Source organism: Amphiprion ocellaris, chromosome 20 (assembly GCF_022539595.1).
Source record: "Amphiprion ocellaris isolate individual 3 ecotype Okinawa chromosome 20, ASM2253959v1, whole genome shotgun sequence".
Taxonomy (NCBI): Eukaryota; Metazoa; Chordata; class Actinopteri; family Pomacentridae; genus Amphiprion; species Amphiprion ocellaris.
The window spans coordinates 5,387,855-5,407,511 of NC_072785.1; the positions used below are offsets into that span (position 1 = coordinate 5,387,855).

The 19,657-nt window shown below is 38.4% G+C and overlaps 1 protein-coding gene across 3 annotated transcripts in view; it reads right to left on the reverse strand.

Annotated features, from left to right (window-relative positions):
- Positions 1-18,031, reverse strand: part of LOC111586302 (mitogen-activated protein kinase kinase kinase 7-like) — a 28,708-nt gene extending 10,677 nt beyond the window's left edge. Inside the window, exons 1-12 of one of the 3 annotated variants that reach the window (XM_055006136.1) lie at positions 17,711-18,022; positions 17,111-17,221; positions 16,498-16,563; positions 14,663-14,708; positions 12,006-12,144; positions 8,056-8,180; positions 7,416-7,544; positions 6,122-6,252; positions 3,343-3,427; positions 3,055-3,185; positions 2,831-2,969; positions 1,136-1,197 (exon numbers count right to left, since the gene is read on the reverse strand). In XM_055006136.1, the coding sequence (XP_054862111.1) occupies positions 1,136-1,197; positions 2,831-2,969; positions 3,055-3,185; positions 3,343-3,427; positions 6,122-6,252; positions 7,416-7,544; positions 8,056-8,180; positions 12,006-12,144; positions 14,663-14,708; positions 16,498-16,563; positions 17,111-17,221; positions 17,711-17,776 (1,230 nt within the window). In that variant the 5' untranslated portion in view covers positions 17,777-18,022. Of the gene's footprint in view, positions 1-1,135; positions 1,198-2,830; positions 2,970-3,054; positions 3,186-3,342; positions 3,428-6,121; positions 6,253-7,415; positions 7,545-8,055; positions 8,181-12,005; positions 12,145-14,662; positions 14,709-16,497; positions 16,564-17,110; positions 17,222-17,710 lie in introns of all 3 variants that reach the window. The other 2 variants (XM_055006137.1, XM_055006135.1) reach the window with 2 other exon arrangements.
- Between the last annotated feature and the right edge of the window lie 1,626 nt (positions 18,032-19,657).

Below are 19,657 nucleotides of genomic sequence, written 5' to 3' on the forward strand. Positions count from 1 at the left end.
CCTTTCCTCTTTAAGGCCATGTGTACAGTAACAGTGACTATATGAATATTTCAGGTGAAGTTAAAAAATACTATTGTAAAGTAGTAGCAATATTAAATTTGTGTATTACTATAAGACATCTAAGCTATAGTGCCATACGGTCAGGTTAAAGTATGAGATTTTTGTTTTCCTTTATAGAGCTAATGATGTGGTACCAGTGTCAGTGCTTATGGAGCCACAGTGTGTTGAAGAGTTATGGAGTTATGCCATCACACAGCTGGAGATGCTACACATTAAAAGCTGGAATAGGCAGAAATCTAGAAAAGAGGAAAAGGAAATCTCATTCATAGAAGCTGAAAACACACTTCTTCCTGCAGCTTTTCTCTTTCAACCAGACAAACATGTACTTCAAGCTAAAAGATTACAAAAATTTATGGCTTCAACGATTCAAACCTTGACCTCCCGAAGGAAAGTCCTAATCCACTGTGTCACCACATCCAAGGTCTTTGTCAATATTTATACTATCTCATCGGATCACTGAAAAGCCGTGTGACTGACTGAAATCTCCTGCAACAGGCTAGATTTTCCAAAACTTTAAAATGAAGCAAAGAGGAGGTGCAAAAGTTGTTTTGTTTTGACTTGAATTGAAACATGCTCAAAGATTAGTATGGAATTTTTGCCCAACAAAAAACACTACTTCACTTTCAATTTGAAAATGTGGCAAGATTATGATCCATAGACAGTTATGCAGTCTGGAAATCCTCTGGCAGTACTTTCATGTTGCAGCAGGTCCAACTTATTTTTAAAACTGATACAAAAGATGCTGAATACCCAGTTGAGGGGAAATTCTGTTACCCAAACCAGTTGAATTTGGCAGCCAATGCATCCACAACAAAACGTTTTGCAAAATATTCTGTAGGTTCTAAATGACTTATTTTAATTGCATGAATGAAATTTTAATTAAGGTAAAGACACAGTGAACAGTATTAAACAAACTCAAACAATAAGGTTTAAAAGCTATGTGGAACTAATGTTAAATACAAGTAATTCATATGACTACTCTACAGACTCTTGGTCTATTTTATTTTAAGTTAGAAAATTAATGAGTGATCATATATGTTTAAAGTCAAAAAAAAACCCATTGTTTTCAACATACCTGTAACTGGTGATCAAGTTTTAGGTAGGCCATGGGTATGGAGCTGTCAAATCCATTGGTAGCTAAAGGCACACACACATATATCTGTCACTGTCATGGTAAAAGAGCTGCTTAGTGTAAAACAAGCACATGCAACCTGCACAAATACAGACACTGGTAGGTAGCAGTGTATTGACCCCTGGTGGTGTATAGTGGGCAGTGCAACTTGTACAAGAAAAGTTTTAGCAGATATTTCAGTAAGGTTTGTCATATCCACTTTCATAAAGGAGTGGATGCAGAAAATATCTAAAAGGGTTAAAGAAATATTTATGGCACATTTAGGCATATAACAGTTTTCTCTGTGATCAGTGCTCATTCATACATGAATGAGGTCCTGTTAACATTACAATTTTAATCCCTTCTCAGACATGGATACCTAACAATGATTTCATCAATCTGTTAAATTCGCTGCATTCTGTCATGCAGCCAATGTTTGCTTTTCCGTTAATGTTTCTCACAGTTTTATTCAGACATACCCCCAACAGTGAGGCAATCAGTAGCTGTATGCATGCAGTATTTGGCATTCATGTTAGATAAGACAATATACCAAAGCATGTATGACCCATAATAATGCGATAAGAGAACACTAAATCTAAACAAATATTATCTTAACAAATACAAAAATTACTCCCAGGATTAGTCACATAGTGGCTTGCCAATAAATCCTGACCCAGACTGATCTTTTCTCCATATCAGAATTAATTTAGAATTACAAGTAATTCATTAAGTTACCAGAACTGTTGTTCCATGTGTGCAGAGGCAAGCAGCTCTCATGTGGATTCTGCTGCTAACTGATGCTGCAGGAATTTAATAAACACAAGAAAACTCCCTGTGATGTTTAATCTACAATTTCATTTAGCAGACGCTTATATCCAAAGCGTCGTACATCTGAGAGTAGATAGCTGACATGTTCAGTTGCCTATTAACAGAATAGAGTGCATGTCTGAAAGAGGCTTTAGTGAGGTGCTTTAGATGGAAGCGCTGTAAACAGTACTGAAGTGCTGTAATGTAAAATGCTGCATTTTACTTCATTTTAAACAAAATAAATGAATAATAAAGTCACTGCTATTCAAAAGTTTTGTCCAATTTGTCCTTTCCCCGTGGCTAATATTGCTGTTAGTCCTGCAATTACACAGCACAAGTGAAAACTCCTAAATCCTCTTCAATACTGAATTTTAGTTCAGAGTATCAAGGATCTTTGCATTTCTACAACGAAACTTTGTTGGCATTTTTAAAAAACACACCACAGTGTAACGCACAACAAACAACTTTATAAAAACAGGCATTAAAAAATAAAAACAAATATTTTAAAAAGTGTGGATCAGTCTTCACTTGTCTTATGTCAATGCAAGACTAACTAAATTTAGTCTTCTTATCAGTCTTGGAAAAAACAGCAAACTGGACAATGTATGACTTATCCAGATATATGCCAGTGAAGGAGGTGACCTCCTCTTATAAAACACTGTACAACTGACAACTTTGTGGACTGCTTTTGTTAGCCTGACAGCCATACTAGCTCTTGCAGTGTATGTTACAAACATGCAAGTCCCTCCCTTCCTTGCATTTGACTAGGAAAGTAAGTACTTTGTGCCAGGTGTATTTTAGCCTGATTGCAGCTCTAATATTAGTGATTAAACTTGTTTTGAGGGTCCCTACCAGTAGGGCTCAAAGTCATCCTTAGCTCTGACTGTCCAGAGGTAATTACAGGACTGGTGGAGTAGGAGGAGCTTTGGGAACGTCCTGGTGGATTGTCTACGCTGGACATCCTGGACAGATCTGTACGCAATCCAGCAGTCTAGGAAGAAAGAACACCATAAAGTAGGGTTTAAAAAAAGTCCTAAAATATGATCCTGTACCATTACTTTTAAAGGTGATATTACCTTTGAGGGTTTTAATTGAAGTGGGAATTTGGACTCAAAGCTTTTAATGGTTTCCTCTCTGCCAAGTGAGTTTTTGTATTCTGTGTTGTCATCACTCCGGTTACTGTTCATGGTGCAGTCCGCATATGAGCCTGGAAACAGCAAATAATGACTCATAAAAACGCTTTGTCTACCTGCAACACACAATGATGTAACAAAACGCACTAACTTCATTGTTGACCATATACATTTTCAGCAAGTTGACAGAAACGATCATGTATTGGTAGAAGCTGTGGAGCTGAGACTTACCTGTGCTTGTGGCTGATGAGGAGCCACTTTTGTTGGCTGCAGACTGGTGAGGGAGGCTGAGTGGTTCATCAGAACCTGGGAAGTACTGGAAGATCCACACATACCACTCAGCTCTTTTAAAAAGACCTCAGTGTAACCTGCTTCATAAAGCCTCATTAGAAGGGAACATTTTCAAAAGGCTATTTGTTGGAAATAAAACAACATTAAGAAATTGAAGAAATAATTCAACTTTCTGGAAATATGTTAATAATCTTTGTTTTACTGATATAAATACAAGTTAAGAACATTTATTGAAGCTAGATCATCAGTTAAAATATCACCAGTTAAAATCCATATTTTCTGGAAATCATATTTCATTGGGGATGCTTACATATGTTTTGCCTAAGTTGACATGGAAACTGATGCTTCAAGTCTAACCTGGTCCTGGTCAGGCTAGTTCTCATTTTAAGCTTCACCTCAAATTAAACCAGCCAAATGCAAAGAATTACAGTCTGTCTGTGTTTTCTTATCTTTCTCCTGCTGCACTGGGAACATCAGTTTTCAAATGTAGTTTAACTAACCCAAGCTATCATGCTAAAGCAAGCTAAAATGAAGCTTAAACAATCCTATTAAGCAGAACAAAATTGCGAGCCAAATTTGAACAAATACAATCTGATAAATGTCACATTTCAAATGACAAAATCTTATCAAAGTCGGTGTTTTCAGTTTCCATCAGTTTTTCAGAAGTAAGAAAGTTTTAACTGTGTTCATGTCATTTTACTTATTTTTATTTTGTTTGTTGATTATCATACGGCAACTAGTTCTGCCCAGTATTCCAGTTTTAAATTTATTGATTTCAATAAAATAAAACATGTTGCTTATGTCTTATAGGCATACTTAAAAGTTGTGTGTCTGGTTCTTCTAAAGCTGAAAATGTAGTGAGTGATGCTCTGTTCAGTGGGTGAGTAGTCACATTTAGTACAATACTGACAGAAGTAACTGGTGTGCTGTTGACTTCTGTAGTAAGTATACAGTGTAGGTAGGTTCCCATTTTATCAAACAGATGTTGCTCTTATGGGAGGGGGTGTTACAGCCCTTAGTGGTGTGTGTGTGTGTGTGTGTGTGTGTGTGTGTGTGTGTGTGTGTGTGTGTGTGTGTGTGTGTGTCTGTGTCTGTGTGTGTGTGTGTGTGTGTGTGTGTGTGTGTGTGTGTGTGTGTGTGTGTGTGTGTGTGTTTGTGTGTGTGTGTGTGTGTGTGTGTGTGTGTGTGTGTGTGTGTGTGTGTGTGTGTGAGAGAAGCAATAGTAGTGGCCAGGTGCACCTGAGGCTGCTCTGCAATTAACATGGAGCTTAAAAGCGAAGTCACCTTAATCATTGTTGGCAGTGGGACAACTCGGCAGCTTGTGGGCTGTTTGGTGTTGATGCATCCAGGCACATGTGTGGTGCTCTCCCGACCTATAGACTGGCTTCAGCGTTTTTCTTAGAAGCTGCTTCAATTTGAAATTTAGTTTTGCTTTAACTGTATATAAATAGCTTTTTGTTACGTAATCAGTGTCCTCTTCCTTTAGCCTGGCTTTCAGAACATAATTTGTTACTTTCCTAATCCCCTAGTTGCATGGGGATGTAACACAGTCCACACCCATCATCAGAGTTCACAGGGGCAAATTATAGGCCAATCATGCCTGGCTGACTTCTTCCTTCTAAACTTCTTTCAGCATGTAAAGACAAATCATGGCAATATTCAAGGAGGCCACAATGTGGTGCATGTTCAGATCCCAGCAAAGAAAACAGCAACACTGCACATTGTCAGTCAGACTCTGTTAGTTTCTATTCTAAACTTTCCACCATTGTCGTGTTGATCCAAAGCTATTGCTGACCTTATTTTCAGGTCCCAGTGATCATGTGCCGGATTGTGTTTTGTGGAAATGTAGAATTAATTTCTGAGAATGTAGACAAGCTCCCATGAAGTGAGTAGACATGTAAGGTAGCCACAATGCACAGAGAAAGGTATAATTTAAAGTGAGCATATCATACTTCATACTCATACTTTTTTCTTTACATGTTTGTTTTCTTAACTGTGAATTAATTTAGTCTGGAGAGAAAAAGAGAGAAAAAAACCCTCTCCAAAACAAGGCATTTCTTAGCCTAAATATCTTTATTATCCTGACATGTCTAGCCACATTAGAAAAAGCTGCACATGCATAGTAGCTGGTGCTTCCTTCAGGCCATATTTATACAATTGGGACATTCTTGTAGTGTGAAATGAGCTGCTATGTGTTTGTGTGTTCTCAGTGGCTCAAGCTTTGTTATACTCACACAGACACTGTGACATAAGTGACATAACTGTGCAGAAGACTGTGGATCAGAATGGCCAGAAAAGCATGTTGGCCTGCATACTGCAAAATGTGACCAGATGCAGCAGGACAACTCCAAGAAGACATGGAACATGTCAGTATAACATAGACATTTTAATCTAAAGAGTGCTTTGGTCTGGAGAGTTTTCCTTCTTTTTCTCCACTGATTTTTTTCCTTTGAAACTCAAGTCCACTTGAGTCAATCAACATTTACAATTAAAACTAATTATTGTAGAGCATGCTTACAACTAACTTTCTAACAACTCAAACTAGATTTTCAACAGCTTTGTGTTGCTTTATGGAGAACTTTAATGCCAGTAAGATTGCTTGCTTGATTTTCACAATGACTCCATCTTTCTATACAAGCGTCTATATTGTGTATACAAAGTACAATAAAATCACAGTTTGTGGATTTACAGTATAGGGAGTTATGTGGTGGGATTATACCTTCATGAGGTGGCTCATGGTGTTTTTGACCTCATTCATGGATGGCCTCTGGCTGGGTTCTTTGTCCCAGCAGCGGGTCATCAGAGTCTCTATGGGCTCTGGAAGACCTTTGATCAGAGGAGGTCGTGTACCTGTGTCACAGGAAGCAGTCAGTCAGTTAGGACTCTGTTGATGGAGCTTTGCTGAGGAGAACAATATTTGTTTTACTATCACTACAGCTGAGAAGTCAGGATACTGTAACATCATAATGAAGTAAGTCTGGTCACACTACACTTACGGGCTGTACCACAAAGCAAGTTTGACATAGCAAGGCTTCCTTAATATGAGCCTGCTGAGCAAAACCTAAAACCCCAGTCACAGATAGTAGGTATCACCACAGTGGATCTCACATTTATTTGTCAACTTTGGCTTTCTTCTTCAGATTCTGCACTCATTTACATAAAAACAGGTGCTTAATGCCTTGTGTGATTCTTCTTCTGCACAAAATTAATCAATGGTGTGTCACATACTTCAGTCAACAGGTTGTGTAAATGGAGAGCTACTGGGAATATAAATATTTATGACGGTTATGTGCTGCTACTGCAAACAATGCAAGGAGAACGATGCTGGTAGAAAATTTGTAATCATGTGTTAATAAGCTAATTTTACTGGTGAAAACAGCTGCTTATTTCTGAAGTGACAGCTGAACTTTAAACTTCATACATTTAAACATAATGTTGTATTGAAGTGCATTTAGGTCTCACACTCACTCACTTAATAATTGATTTTTTTCTGCAATAAATACAAATATAATAATCAATTTTCCAATTTGTGCTCCAATAGCTGCAGTACCAACAGTGTGAACAGATCAGGCTGCAAATTTGGAGATGCCTTGTACAGCTGATTTAAATTTGAAACTCTGGACAAAACCTGCTTTGGACCAGGTTAATGCCACAGCAAAAGTTATCATGGTGATGTAGCAGGTTAAAAGAGAGCCACCTTCATGACACTGAAAACGCTGGCTTCAGGTCTCACAAACCTCACTAACGCACTAATCTTGCCTCGTAGTACAGCCCTCTGTGTAGCACAAACACCAGGGATTAGATTGATTTAGGCTACTTGCCCCAATGTCCCTTTTTCCAAGACAAGTTAAGAAGCAGCAAGGACTGAAAGTGTTTATACAAAACATTAACACATTTACAGAATCCTCCAAAAGTGGGAAATTCACCTTTTTGTAAAATCATTAAAGTCCCCCTAAATCCTCAGTGGGCAATGAGCAAGATTTTAGGCCCAGTTGGGGCAGAATATTACTCACCTCTGTGAACAGCCCACATTATGCAGAATGCAGAGCCACCAATCTCATCAAATGGTTTCTTGCGTGTGATGACCTCCCACAGGATAATGCCCCAACTGAAGACATCACATTTTTCGCTGTAGTTGCTGCCTGAGGAATGTACACAAAAACTGTAGAATAAAGTGAAGCTAAGTGGGAAATGCTGTCAAGATATAAACCAACCTGGTGGGTACTGAATCACATTCTACAGGTATTATTTTAACACTATATGCAAGACGAAAAAGGCTATATCCCACTGCTACAGGAGAAAAATTAGGCCTAGAGGAAAATGACATTAAGTGCAGTCATTAATTAACATACTGTGAGCTACAACACTGGACTTCTGTCTTTTCAACAGCTGTTCCAAAAAAACAGGCTTACAAACAATGAGTGAATGAATCACACAATTACTGAATACTTTAGCCAGACAAGCACAACCTTTGGCAAGTAAAACCAATTAGAATCAATTTGTAGTTGTGCCTTACCTCATTTCTGATCCCGAAATCCTAATATATTTTATAAAAAGACTTACAGATCTACATACCAAGTGTGGCAAATAAATATGTATCTAATCAGTCTTGGTCCAGGATCCAGAATGAGAAGAATACTGTTTATGGCTGACCTTCAAATACCTCTGGTGCCATCCAGGCTGCACTGCCTTTGTTGTTGGTCATGTAGGTCTGAATGTCACAAGCTGTTCCAAAGTCACATATCTTCAGCACAGTACCACGGGCCACAAGGAGCAGACTGAAACAGAGTAGTGGACACGGATTAGAGGCCTTCCTTAACATGGTATATACTGTAAATATTCTGCTGTACTTCTAAAGATTTTAGTGAATGAAAAGAGAGGAAAAATTAAACACCTTTGAAGATATTTACTCATAACCAAAAGCAGAGAACAACTTAGTCTCCCACAGCCAGACCACTGAGACTTTCCATTTGCATACCTCATTCTGTTGTCATTCTGTTACAGGATAAACAAATACTCTGGCTTGTTTGTATTTCTTTAAATCAATTACAATTGTATTGGGCAAGGATGCAATGACAGTGTTTCATCTAAATGGTCATTGAGCAATTGTTCTGGTAGAAAATTTGCATGTATGAATGCAAACACTAACATTTAAATGGATAATTCACTGAAGAAAAAAAAACTAGCAGGGCTGCCCTATTGCACCATCCAAACCTTCAGCAAACACATAGATAGAGAAAGGGAAGGAGAATGCCATGTAAAATGCAATGGATCTAAATGAATGGCATGAATATTTCAGTTTTCCCAGACTACACAGTGAAAACAGCCAACGCCGTGCTACATTCAACATCAGACAACCTTTTCAGGGGATAGAGCGGATGAGGTTTGACGTCCTCTACTCAGCCCGGCACAGGATCACCTACCAAAACGTGAAAAAAAAACTTTCTCCACCCAGCAGGAGGCTCATACATATATAAACCAGAAAATTACAGGACGCTAAACAGATGGCAGTTGGCTCACTGATCTGGTAATAGGTATATACAAATAGGAGTAAGCCTCTAAAACCATAATCATAAACATTCTGTGCATTAGCTTTGATCTCATTTAAAAAAATATATATTGCCATCCTATTTACCCCTTGTTACCCTTTTGCTCCCTTGCACATATAGTTGAATTAATGAATGACATTTGCTCTTAATTCAGTTTATTCACTCTGGCTCTAATCAACAATTTTCTGTCACTTCTGTGTTGTGTGGGGGTAAAGTGAATGTAAGTAGTTCATCATCTTAGCTTTAAATATCAATCCAGTTGTGCCTTTTTTTCTTTAAATGTTGCTCTGTTCATTTTTTTTTTTATTTCTATGCTGACCTAATGTATTTACTTGTATGTTTACAGATTCATTCATTTCAAACTAATGGTCATAAGAATTATGACTATTATTTTGCCCTGCCTATAGTTTTTATTTTCATTTATTTATTTTTTTTTAATGTAAACCAAGGGTGGGCTGGAGAACAGAATTTATTTTCTATTTAGTGAATGTAAATGTAAAGTAAAGAAACAAAAACCATAAATAAAGTGTTAAAAAAAGAATACATTTTCTCTTACATACTGTATATAAATTAAAATGTATATAGACACTAATATTATGTTGGTGGGAATGATCAGAGCTCTGTGGACAGCAACCCAGGTTTTATTCACTAAATAAAACATTATACAGCGTGTTTCATTAAACTGTCCAGAACTATATCAGAATTAAAAGCTCCACTTTAAACAAGTATTAAGTAAATGTCAGCACATTGTGCTGATAAAATCTGTTTCACTCTTTGCTTTGGAGTATGAAATGAATGTAGGACTTTGACACTATTTTTATTGTGATTTAATTAGCTTTGTGAAGAAAACTGTTTAAGTTCTTCTGTTGCTAACATCAACATTCAGTCAGAGAAAGTGAAAATAAATTAAGTTTTGTCTGCAGACCTGCAATCATGACATTCTGCTGCTCTGTGCTCTTAATGTGAAACTAAAATTATCAGCAACATTTCATATGACACTCTGAATTTCAGACTGAATTTCTGAACACAGCCACAGTTAGACAAAAAACTGGAGAATACTTACTTTGAATCATTAGTCTGTGTTTGTATAGTTTAGTTAATTCTGTGTCTGGAATGCTAGCAAACATAACATACATAACATTAAACTATTTCCTCCAGGATAAATAAAGTAGATCTTATCTTATACCTGGTTAGTAAGGGCTGAACTACGAGCTCAGCAGTCAAACTGAGTATTTTTCTGTCTGTATGTGAAGAACTTCTACCGAAAGTTTCAAGAGATTGAAGTTGTTTCTGCTCTGACAAGCAAACGACTTTTTACTCCTCCAACGAATGCAGTGGAGTTACGTGACGATCGGCGTACGTTTGTTTGTCTGTCTCTCCGTTAACATGTCTGTCCCTTAGCAACTTGCTCAAAAGCGCATTAATGGATTTAGATTAAATTTTCAGAGAAGATCAGAAATGACACAAGGACCAAGTGATTAAATTTTGGCAGTGATGCGGCTTATAGTCTGGATTCATGGATTTGTTAAAGATTTCTGTATTGTAAGATAGCGGCACAACGTCACTGTAACTATGACAACAAGTGAAGACTACGCGACGACTACTAAAAATCGACTGCTGCGGACTTATTGAGACGTATCCGTCGATGATGATACAAGGAACAATTGATTAAAGTGGGGTGTTTCTGAGTCCCATCAATTCCCACTGCCCACTACATATTTAGGTCCCGCGATTCGGTATTCGTGTATAACGTACACATACAAAACACACGCCTGTGTTCACCACAAGGTAATTTTTTATTAATGATTTCATCTGTCGGAAATGATACAACGATTGAGCAACCTTTGCGGAGTATTGCACTCTCGGAGTGTCTTTCTTGTTACTCTTGTGGCAACAAACATTTTCTGTATAAACTGTAGCGAAGTTCAATCACTACTGAATGTTCATGTCCTGTGTGTGTTGCACAGAGCTGCAGGTGAGTGGCAGAGCTGCTTTGACAGACACGGGATGTTCACACTACACTGCTTTGGATGCCGAAAGCGAAAGTGCATTATAGATAGATAAACAACAGTCACGTCTCATGGTGATGAGATACGATGTGGAACACAACGCTTCTTCTTTCTAAAGAACCGTAAACAGAACTGTTAAAATCGGAGTTTATCGATCCTCGGCTATTTAAAATGTATCTTTCAGTACGGGGGTGCGGTACCCATCCCTAGTTCCTCAGTTTTAAAATTTCAACAGAGCTCTGACCTGCAGGCCTACGATTAGAGCTAATCATAATATTAGCCACATTAGCTGCACACATGCTAAAACTGGGGAATTTCCTATTGTTGTGGTGACATTGCAGTCAAAAAGAAAAGTAATCCACTGGGTCTTCAGATCTTCAGATGCTGGGAAAGCATGAAGACTACTGTGTTTGCTCTTGAAACAGAACATTTAGTGTGCTTTGCTCATGGCTGAGACACTTCAGAGTTAGCAGAAGCAACTCTGCAAAGCAAACAAACCTGATGGATGGTAAGCCAAATTCTAATTTAGAAAAGATCACCTAAATGAAACTGGCAGTTAGGGGGCAGGATTATGCAAAGTTTTTACTGGGTGACTAAGCTGGGAGGGTGTTCAGTTGTAGGGGTGCTGGGGCAATCATCTTCAGATCTTAACATGTTTTGCTTTACATTTCAAAGTTTACATCAACCATGAAACAGAATAAAAATGAATCAAATAGAATCTTCATTGCTCTCCCCGCCAACACTTTTTGCCTGAATTTGCCTTCCAGCAGCATTCAGACAGTGCATGTTTATGTGTCTTGGAGAAATGGTCTTGAATAAAATCCCACAAGAAAAGAGGCAGATTTTTTCATCTGTATGTTATTAAAATCTAATTGAGTGGATTCAAAAATCCTGCATAGTCTAGCTTTAAAGCTTTTTGTGATTCAGGACAGTCAGGTGTCAACAAACAGATAAAAACCTCTAAATACCCACCCATGTCTTTGTAATTCTAACAAAAAACCTTAAAATATGTAATTTCTGTCTGTTTTACTATGGAGAGTCTTACTTTGGTGGTTTGAGGTCCCTGTGAATTAAGGCCTTTGGCTTCATTGCATGAAGATAGGCAACTCCTTGGGCACACTGCAGACACCAGCTCATTGCATGGGATGCTGTGTAGTGGGGCTGTGGATCTGCACTGTGCAGGACTGTGAGTGACAACCAAAGAGAGAACCAAACAATGAAACAACCATAGAATGATTTTATTGTACAAACACACAAATGACCACAACCATTTCTATGCAAATCTGATTTGTAATTTGGAGCTGTAACATATGTGCATGGCATGTTGTTGCCCAGTGTATTCCAGCTGAGTTTATATTGTTACTAATATTCATTATCTTTTCATTGGTTATGCTAAGCTAATGCTCTTCTTTTCCTTTTGGCTTTTCCTTTCAGCGGTTGCCATAGCGAGTCATCTGCTTCCATCTAACCCTATCCTCTGCATTCTCTTCTCTCACACCAACTAACTTCATGTCCTCTTTCACTACAGCCATAAACCTCCTCTTTGGTCTTCCTTTTGGCTGCTACTCTTTTATTTATTTTATTTATTTATTTTATTATCCCTTATTAATCCCACGAGGGGGGGGATTTAGATTTTCGCATATCAAAGCGACGGGTCAGCCACAGTACAGCGCCCCCTGGAGCAGGAAGGGTTAAGGGTCTTGCTCAAGGGCCCAACAGTGGCCACATCGGGGCTTGAACCTCTGATCTTCTGATCAGTAGTCCAGAGACTTAACCGTTGCGCCACCACTGCCCCATCATACATCACACCTGAAACATTTTTCCACCCATTACAACCTGCTTGCACACACTGCTTCACCCCTTTTTCTCACTCTCCATTGCTCTGGACTGTTGACCGTATGTACTTAAAATCCTCCACCTTCTTTATCTCTACTTCCTGTAACCTCACCCTTCCACTTGGGTCCCTCTCATTCACACACATGTATTCTTTCTTGCTGTGGCTAACCTTCATTCCTCTCTTTTCCAGGTCATACCTCTACTTCTCTAGATTTTCCTTCACCTGCTCCCTGCTCTCACTACAGATCACAATGTCATCTGCAAACATCATAGTCCATGGAGATTCCTCTCTAACTTCATCTGTCAGTCTGTCCATCACCATAGCGAACAAGAAGGGGCTCAGACCTGATGCTTGATGCAGTCTACCTTGAACGCCTCTGTCACACCTACAGCACACCTCACCACTGTCTTACAGCCCTCATACATGTCCTGCACAAAAAAATAAAAAAATGGCACCTGCACACTTCTCCATTCCTCAGGCATCTTCTCACTCTGTAAGATCTTGTTGTACAACCTAGTCAGAAACTCTACTGTGACCTCTCCTAGACACTTCCACGCCTCCACAGGTATATCATCAGGACCAACTCCCTTTCCACCCTTCATCATCTTCAATGCCCTCCTCACTTCCCTCTTAACTAAACTTTGCTACTTCTTGGTCCATAACGGTCACCTCTTCTACTCTTCTTTCTCTTTCATTTTCCTCATTCATCAACTCTTCAAAGTACTCTTTCCGTCTTCCTATCACACTTCTGGCACCTGTCAATACATTTCCATCATGCTTCCTCCTCCATGTTTGACAGTTGATGTTACACAATGAGGAACCATCCTTTTGCCTACTCAATGGTATACAAAAATCTTGCATGATGAACCAAAGATTTCAAATTTTGATTCATCAGTCCATAATACATTTTTCCAGTCTTCAATAGTCCATTGACAGTGTTTCACGGCCCAGGCAAGCCTCTTTTTCTTATTCTGATGTCTTAGCAATGGCTTTCTTGCTGTATCACAACCTGTCAAACCTGCAACTCCAAGTCCTCTCTTCACAGTTGAAACTGAGACTTGCTTACTACAGTCACTATTAAGCTGTGCTTGAAGCTGTTGTCCTATGAGCCGTCTATCATGTCAGCTGTTGACTCTCAGGAACTTTTCTTCTGATTCCGTTGCGGCTTTGTTTCTTCAAGATCTCTTCCCGCCAGAGTTTCCCCCAGTTTCTGAGTGCCGTTTGATGGTTAAGAAAACTCTACTCACTGACACTTTGACTTTCTTCGCAATTTCTCTGTCAGAAAGACCTACATTTTTAAGGGTTATGGTGGTCTGTCTCTCTTCTTCACCATTTTGACAGCAACACACTACTTTTTGCAGTACAATACTGTTCAAATAATGCTCTCGGGGGTACAGTGCCACTGTGTGTTCCAACACTACTTTTATGCAGACAAAGGGGGTTGGATGTAATCAAGAAAAGTTGGGACACCCATAGGTTTTGGTAGCACCAACTTTCAAGGCTCTATCAACCTCCATTGCTGCAGAACATGTTTATGTTGTTACCCCATTCCTTTTCCCCTGAAAAAGGCCTTTATGTATAGTTTTGAAAACTACATTATTTTTCAGTTTTGGGTCACCTTACCTTTGTATCATTTCAAGCTATTCAATGGACTTGAACTACTTGAACTTCAATAACAAACTGAAAAAATTGAGGCGTTAAAACTTTTGACTAGTAGTGTGTATATACACACACACACACACACACACACACACACACACACACACACACACACACACACACACACACACACACACACACACACACACACATATATAGTGAACATAACTAAAAAAAGACTTTCTTCTAGACAAAACAGGACTTACGGTTATATAAAGAACCACATTCTGCATACTCCATAACCAGACAGACCTGAGAACACAAATCATGTTACGTTAAAACTGAAGGCATGACAGTGATGCTGTGGAATCTAAAATCATTCACCCTTAATGTACAACGTCCTGCAAATCTGACAAGATATTCATGCTAAAAAATAGCATGATGAGCTAAAGTAATGTGGTTTTTAACTCACAATTTTTTTATTTATGCCACTGTGTTTATTATACATAAATCAATATTCTGCAATATTATGATCAACTTCAACAGCTTCACTTCATCTTCATGAATGTGACATGTTACTGAAACATCTGAAAAAAATGTACTTTTTTCATGGAGGAAAAGATCACATGATTCTAAGTCAAGTTATTACTTATTTTTAGTTTATTTGAATCTTTGATACATTCCTGTAGAGTTTTTACACGCTTTCCTTTTTACGAGGCAATGTTTTGTGTTATAACAAAAGGCCTGGTAAATATTTTAATATTTTAAAAACTGCATGTTCTGAGCTAACCTAACAACAGCTGATCAAAGTGTCCAAATAACAAACAACCCAGTTTATTTCTGATTTCATAAACACTGAAGCTGAAAGCTCAGGACTCAATGTGAGGTTGGCCACAATAACCAAATATTTAACTGCAGCTTTAAAAACGTGACTGTGTGACAGGTCACTTGTCTGTCTGGATCCTACAGTTGTCTGATGTAATTAACTATGAAATGGCCTTGAACAGCTTAAAACTAAACTGTTATTCTGTGTGTGACAGTTCACTTCTCTGATGTTACAGCATGTAAACCTACACAGTATGACTTGCTGTCAGATCCTGGTCCCGACTGATCCGCTCTCTATGTCCTGTCGGTGATAAGTTACAATTCAGAAAATTTACTTTAAGTTTCTGTCGCTGTTGTTACATGTGCAAATGTGCACAACTCTCTTTCTTTGGAGACACACATTTGGGTTCTGCTGCTGTCTGATGCTGCATGTATTAAAGTCAGAGCTAATAGTTTCAAACAGCTGGATGAAACAAACTTCAGCTCCTGTTTATGTCTTGTGGGGAAAAAACTTTGATTATATTCATTGTTGGTTAGTATCATTAATCCATAACCTGGTAGTGTCTGTTTTCATCACAGTAAGTTTTTATTGTTATTGACATTTCATTTTATTGCCTAATAGATTTGAAGCTGTAAAGCAAAGTGTGTGGAAAAATATGTGTCTTTAACCGCGCTGTCAACTTTTTTTTCACCATCACAATTTGTCGAGGCAATTTACGGCAATGATCACTGTGTAATTTGTCTTGATAATTTTAGCTAATTTTCTCCTAAGGATCACACCCTCAAGTAAGACTTCCTCTAGCCCTAGTCTGGTATTAAAATATATGAACATGGTACAATGATTCCGTCCTGTTGTTTCCTGGTTTCTTTTCACATTCTCTGCTGCCTTGCAATGACCTAGTCAATATATTGTTTCTTTTTTTTCCTAACTAATAAAACAATACAATAAATTTTAAGTTCCCAGTTCTGGTATTTATTACTCCACTACTTTTCCTGATGTTTGATGTTCTTGCTGTGGTATTGTTTTCGTATTGCTACTGGGGTCAATTCATTTATAAAAGTTCATGCCTCACGATATCATATGTGCCAGATTTTTTTCTGTGCATACATGTACAACATTGGTCACAGATTTTTTTCGGAAAAGAAAAAAACATGGACATTTTTTGACCAAATTTGAACCATCACATAACTGGTTTGTATTATTGCATCACAGCAGGATTGTACGATGAAGGAGTGAGTGAGTAAGTTGAGTAAGTGTTGAGTGTTGCATACTCACTGGATTGTCACAGGAGCCATACAGTTTAACAATGTTGGGATGATTCACCCTGGATAGCTGGCGGAGCTGTGTATAGACAACAAATGGGCACGTGGGAAACAATACATACTGTTAATGAGCTGACTTGCAGGCTGCTTAAAGTCAGAAGTTTCCATAGCACACCATGCATCAGCTACACAATTAGTGTAGCCTACACCAAAAAAGATAAGACATTCCATATTCCCAGATATATCGGTCAAAAATTTGTCACTCAAACTCAAAAACTGTTTATTCGCATCTCCCAAACTATTTTCTCATCCAGACTTGTTTAGGCTTCTGCTTTGATATTTTTAGGTTTGAGATCATGGAAGGTGGGATGCTCTCCTCCCTGAAAGTTCTCTCTGCCACAGTAATCCTACAAATATCCTGCAGTGTGTGATGACTTTAAAGAAAGTAATAGTTTCTCTAGATGCATGTGATGTAACCTGTTTTCAAAGTTTCTTAGGACTTAAAACTCCATTCTGAGCCCAGTCTTTTGTGCCAGAATATTGTTGAAATGGAGTACAAAGCAACCCAAATGTGAAATGCAGTTTCACACTGCACAAAACAGAGAAACAGAAGGTGTTTACAATACCTCAACAAGGAAAGCATTCCTTTCATTGTCACTCTCAATGGTCTTGATTGCTACGTCCTTTCCTTTCCATACTGCTTTGAAGACAACTCCAAACGTCCCTCTGCCAACAGCCTGAAGACACAAAGCATTAGATACAATCCAGCTCCAGACACAGTTCAGGATAGGAAATAACAGCGTGGTAAATATGACATAGCCTACCTACATTCAATATGAGTACAGGAACTTCAAATATTGCCTTTTCTCATTTTACAAGCCTAGACTGCAATTTTACTACTTCTACACTTTCACAAAAAGCTACATTTTCAGAAGCGCACATTTACGAGCCACTCTGGCCTTTAAAAAAAACAGGCCTTGTATTGAGCGTTAAAATGCAACCGAATGGTGTATTGCTTCGCCGTTTAGGCAGGGCTGGTTTACAAACGTCTCACTACTGTTCTTCGTCTGAGAGAACAAACCTTGCAGCTGAACAAGCAGACCAGAGATTCTCTTAGTCCGTGCCGGCCTTTCATTTCTGCCTTGCTCCTGGACAAAACCTTATCCTCTCCGCTGCTGACCGAACGTTAGTTCCCGTGCTGAGTTGTAGTTGGAGAGTAAACTTACCGCTTCGACTTGGATGTCTTCATGCTGGATGTCTTCAAACACACAGCCAGCCGGAGTCTCGACCATCGCGGCAGAGCTACGCCGGAGTTAAAAGCCAAAGTTGATCTTGATCTTGCCGTGCCAAACTGTTTTCCTCTGTTGCTGTGAGTTCAGGAAGTAGACACCAGCAGCTCGCGCCGTGCTGTTGCTTGCACATCTGTGAGCTCGTGAACGTCGCACCGTCCAGAAAACTGCGCAACCGAGTTGTTCCGTCCACTTCAGCCGAGATCGGACAGACCTGCGACTGCTTGAATCACTTCATCTGTAACCTGTGTCCGGCGGTACACATTATTCGTTCGATAATGAGGATATTGACAACTAAACAAACGGCTGCTGATTCGCAGTCTTGAATGTTGCTTTGTTTTGGGGGAAGTTCAACAGACATTGAGTGTAAAGCCCGGAATTCATGTTTTTTTAAAAACTGCAAGAGGCTAATGCAAAAGTAGAAGAATAGTATCCTAAATGGGGTTTTGACTTCTCAAAAGACAAGCATTATATGGAAACTAAAACTGTTTTATCAAGAAATGGAAATTAAAACAGTTGTGATGTTTAGTGGTAAGGGAGTAGGGGGCAGAAGTGCACTGAGGACTGCTTACAGTGGTGTACCTCAGGCAGCATTCGATTATGGATATGTTCTATAATGCATTATTGTTATGCACTGGACCATTGAAAACTACATCAGCACTATAAGTTGAAATGGGAAAAATGGCGATCAAACCAAGAGTTGTAGTGTGACCAGCAGGAGACAACTGATGGTTAGACATACTTTAATTTTGTCTACAGTACACAAGAGTGAAGTTATTGAATTTTATTGCTAATAAAAATTCCTTAAAATTCATATTTTTAATTTAGTGTCAAACCAAGAGTTGTAGTATGATCATCAGGAGCCAATTGATGGCTCCAGTGATTTTGGTCACACTACAGTGCATAGGAGTGAAGTTATTGCATTTTATTACAAATAAAAATTTGTCGTATGACCAGCAGGAGACAATTGATAGTTAGACAGTGTTTAATTATTTCTACAGTACCTAACAGTGAAATTATAGAATTTTACTACAATAAAAAATTCTTAAAATTATTAAAAAATGTTTTTATATCAAACCAAGAGTTGTAATATAACCAGCAGAAGCCAGCTGAAGGTTCCAGTGATTTTGGTGACACTACAGTGTAAAAGAGTAAAGTTATTGAATTTTATTATGAATAAAAATGCCTTAAAATTCAGATTTTTTATTTACTATCAAACCAAGCATTGCAGTATGATCAGCAGGAGCCAGTTGAAGGCTGATTTTGGTGATACTACAGTACTTAAGAGTGAAGTTATTGAATTTTATTACTAATAAAAATTCCTTAAAATTCTTAATTTTAATTTATCACCCAACAAAGATTTGTAGTATGACCAGCATGAGCCGTTTTCGCTGTTTGCAGCGGTTTTGCTATTTGCAGACGGTCCCTGTTCACTCGTCGCACAGCCAGCTGCACATAGACATCAATGTTATTTCTGCAGCTGGAAAGACAGCAACTTTTAATAAAACTGGGCTTGTAGCACATTGTGTAGCTTACAACGATGGGAAAGAGGCATTGTTTATGTTCTGACAACGTATATCTCATGAGTTATTGATGCCGGAAGTCCGAATCTGTGAATATCTTTCCAACTTTACCGAACTTACAGGGACACAGTCATTATCATTCAACACAGGACTATTTAAAACCATGCTGGAAGAAAGAGAGAAGGGGAAACAAGAAGCTTTGGATGAACAGTAGCACAAAAAGCAACATAACTACTGAACATAACAACTAGATTAAATTCATTTCCATTTCATTTATATAGCGCCAGTTCACAACATATGTCACCTCACAGCGCTTAACATAAGGTACAGACCTTACGAATTATAAACAACAAACAGAGAA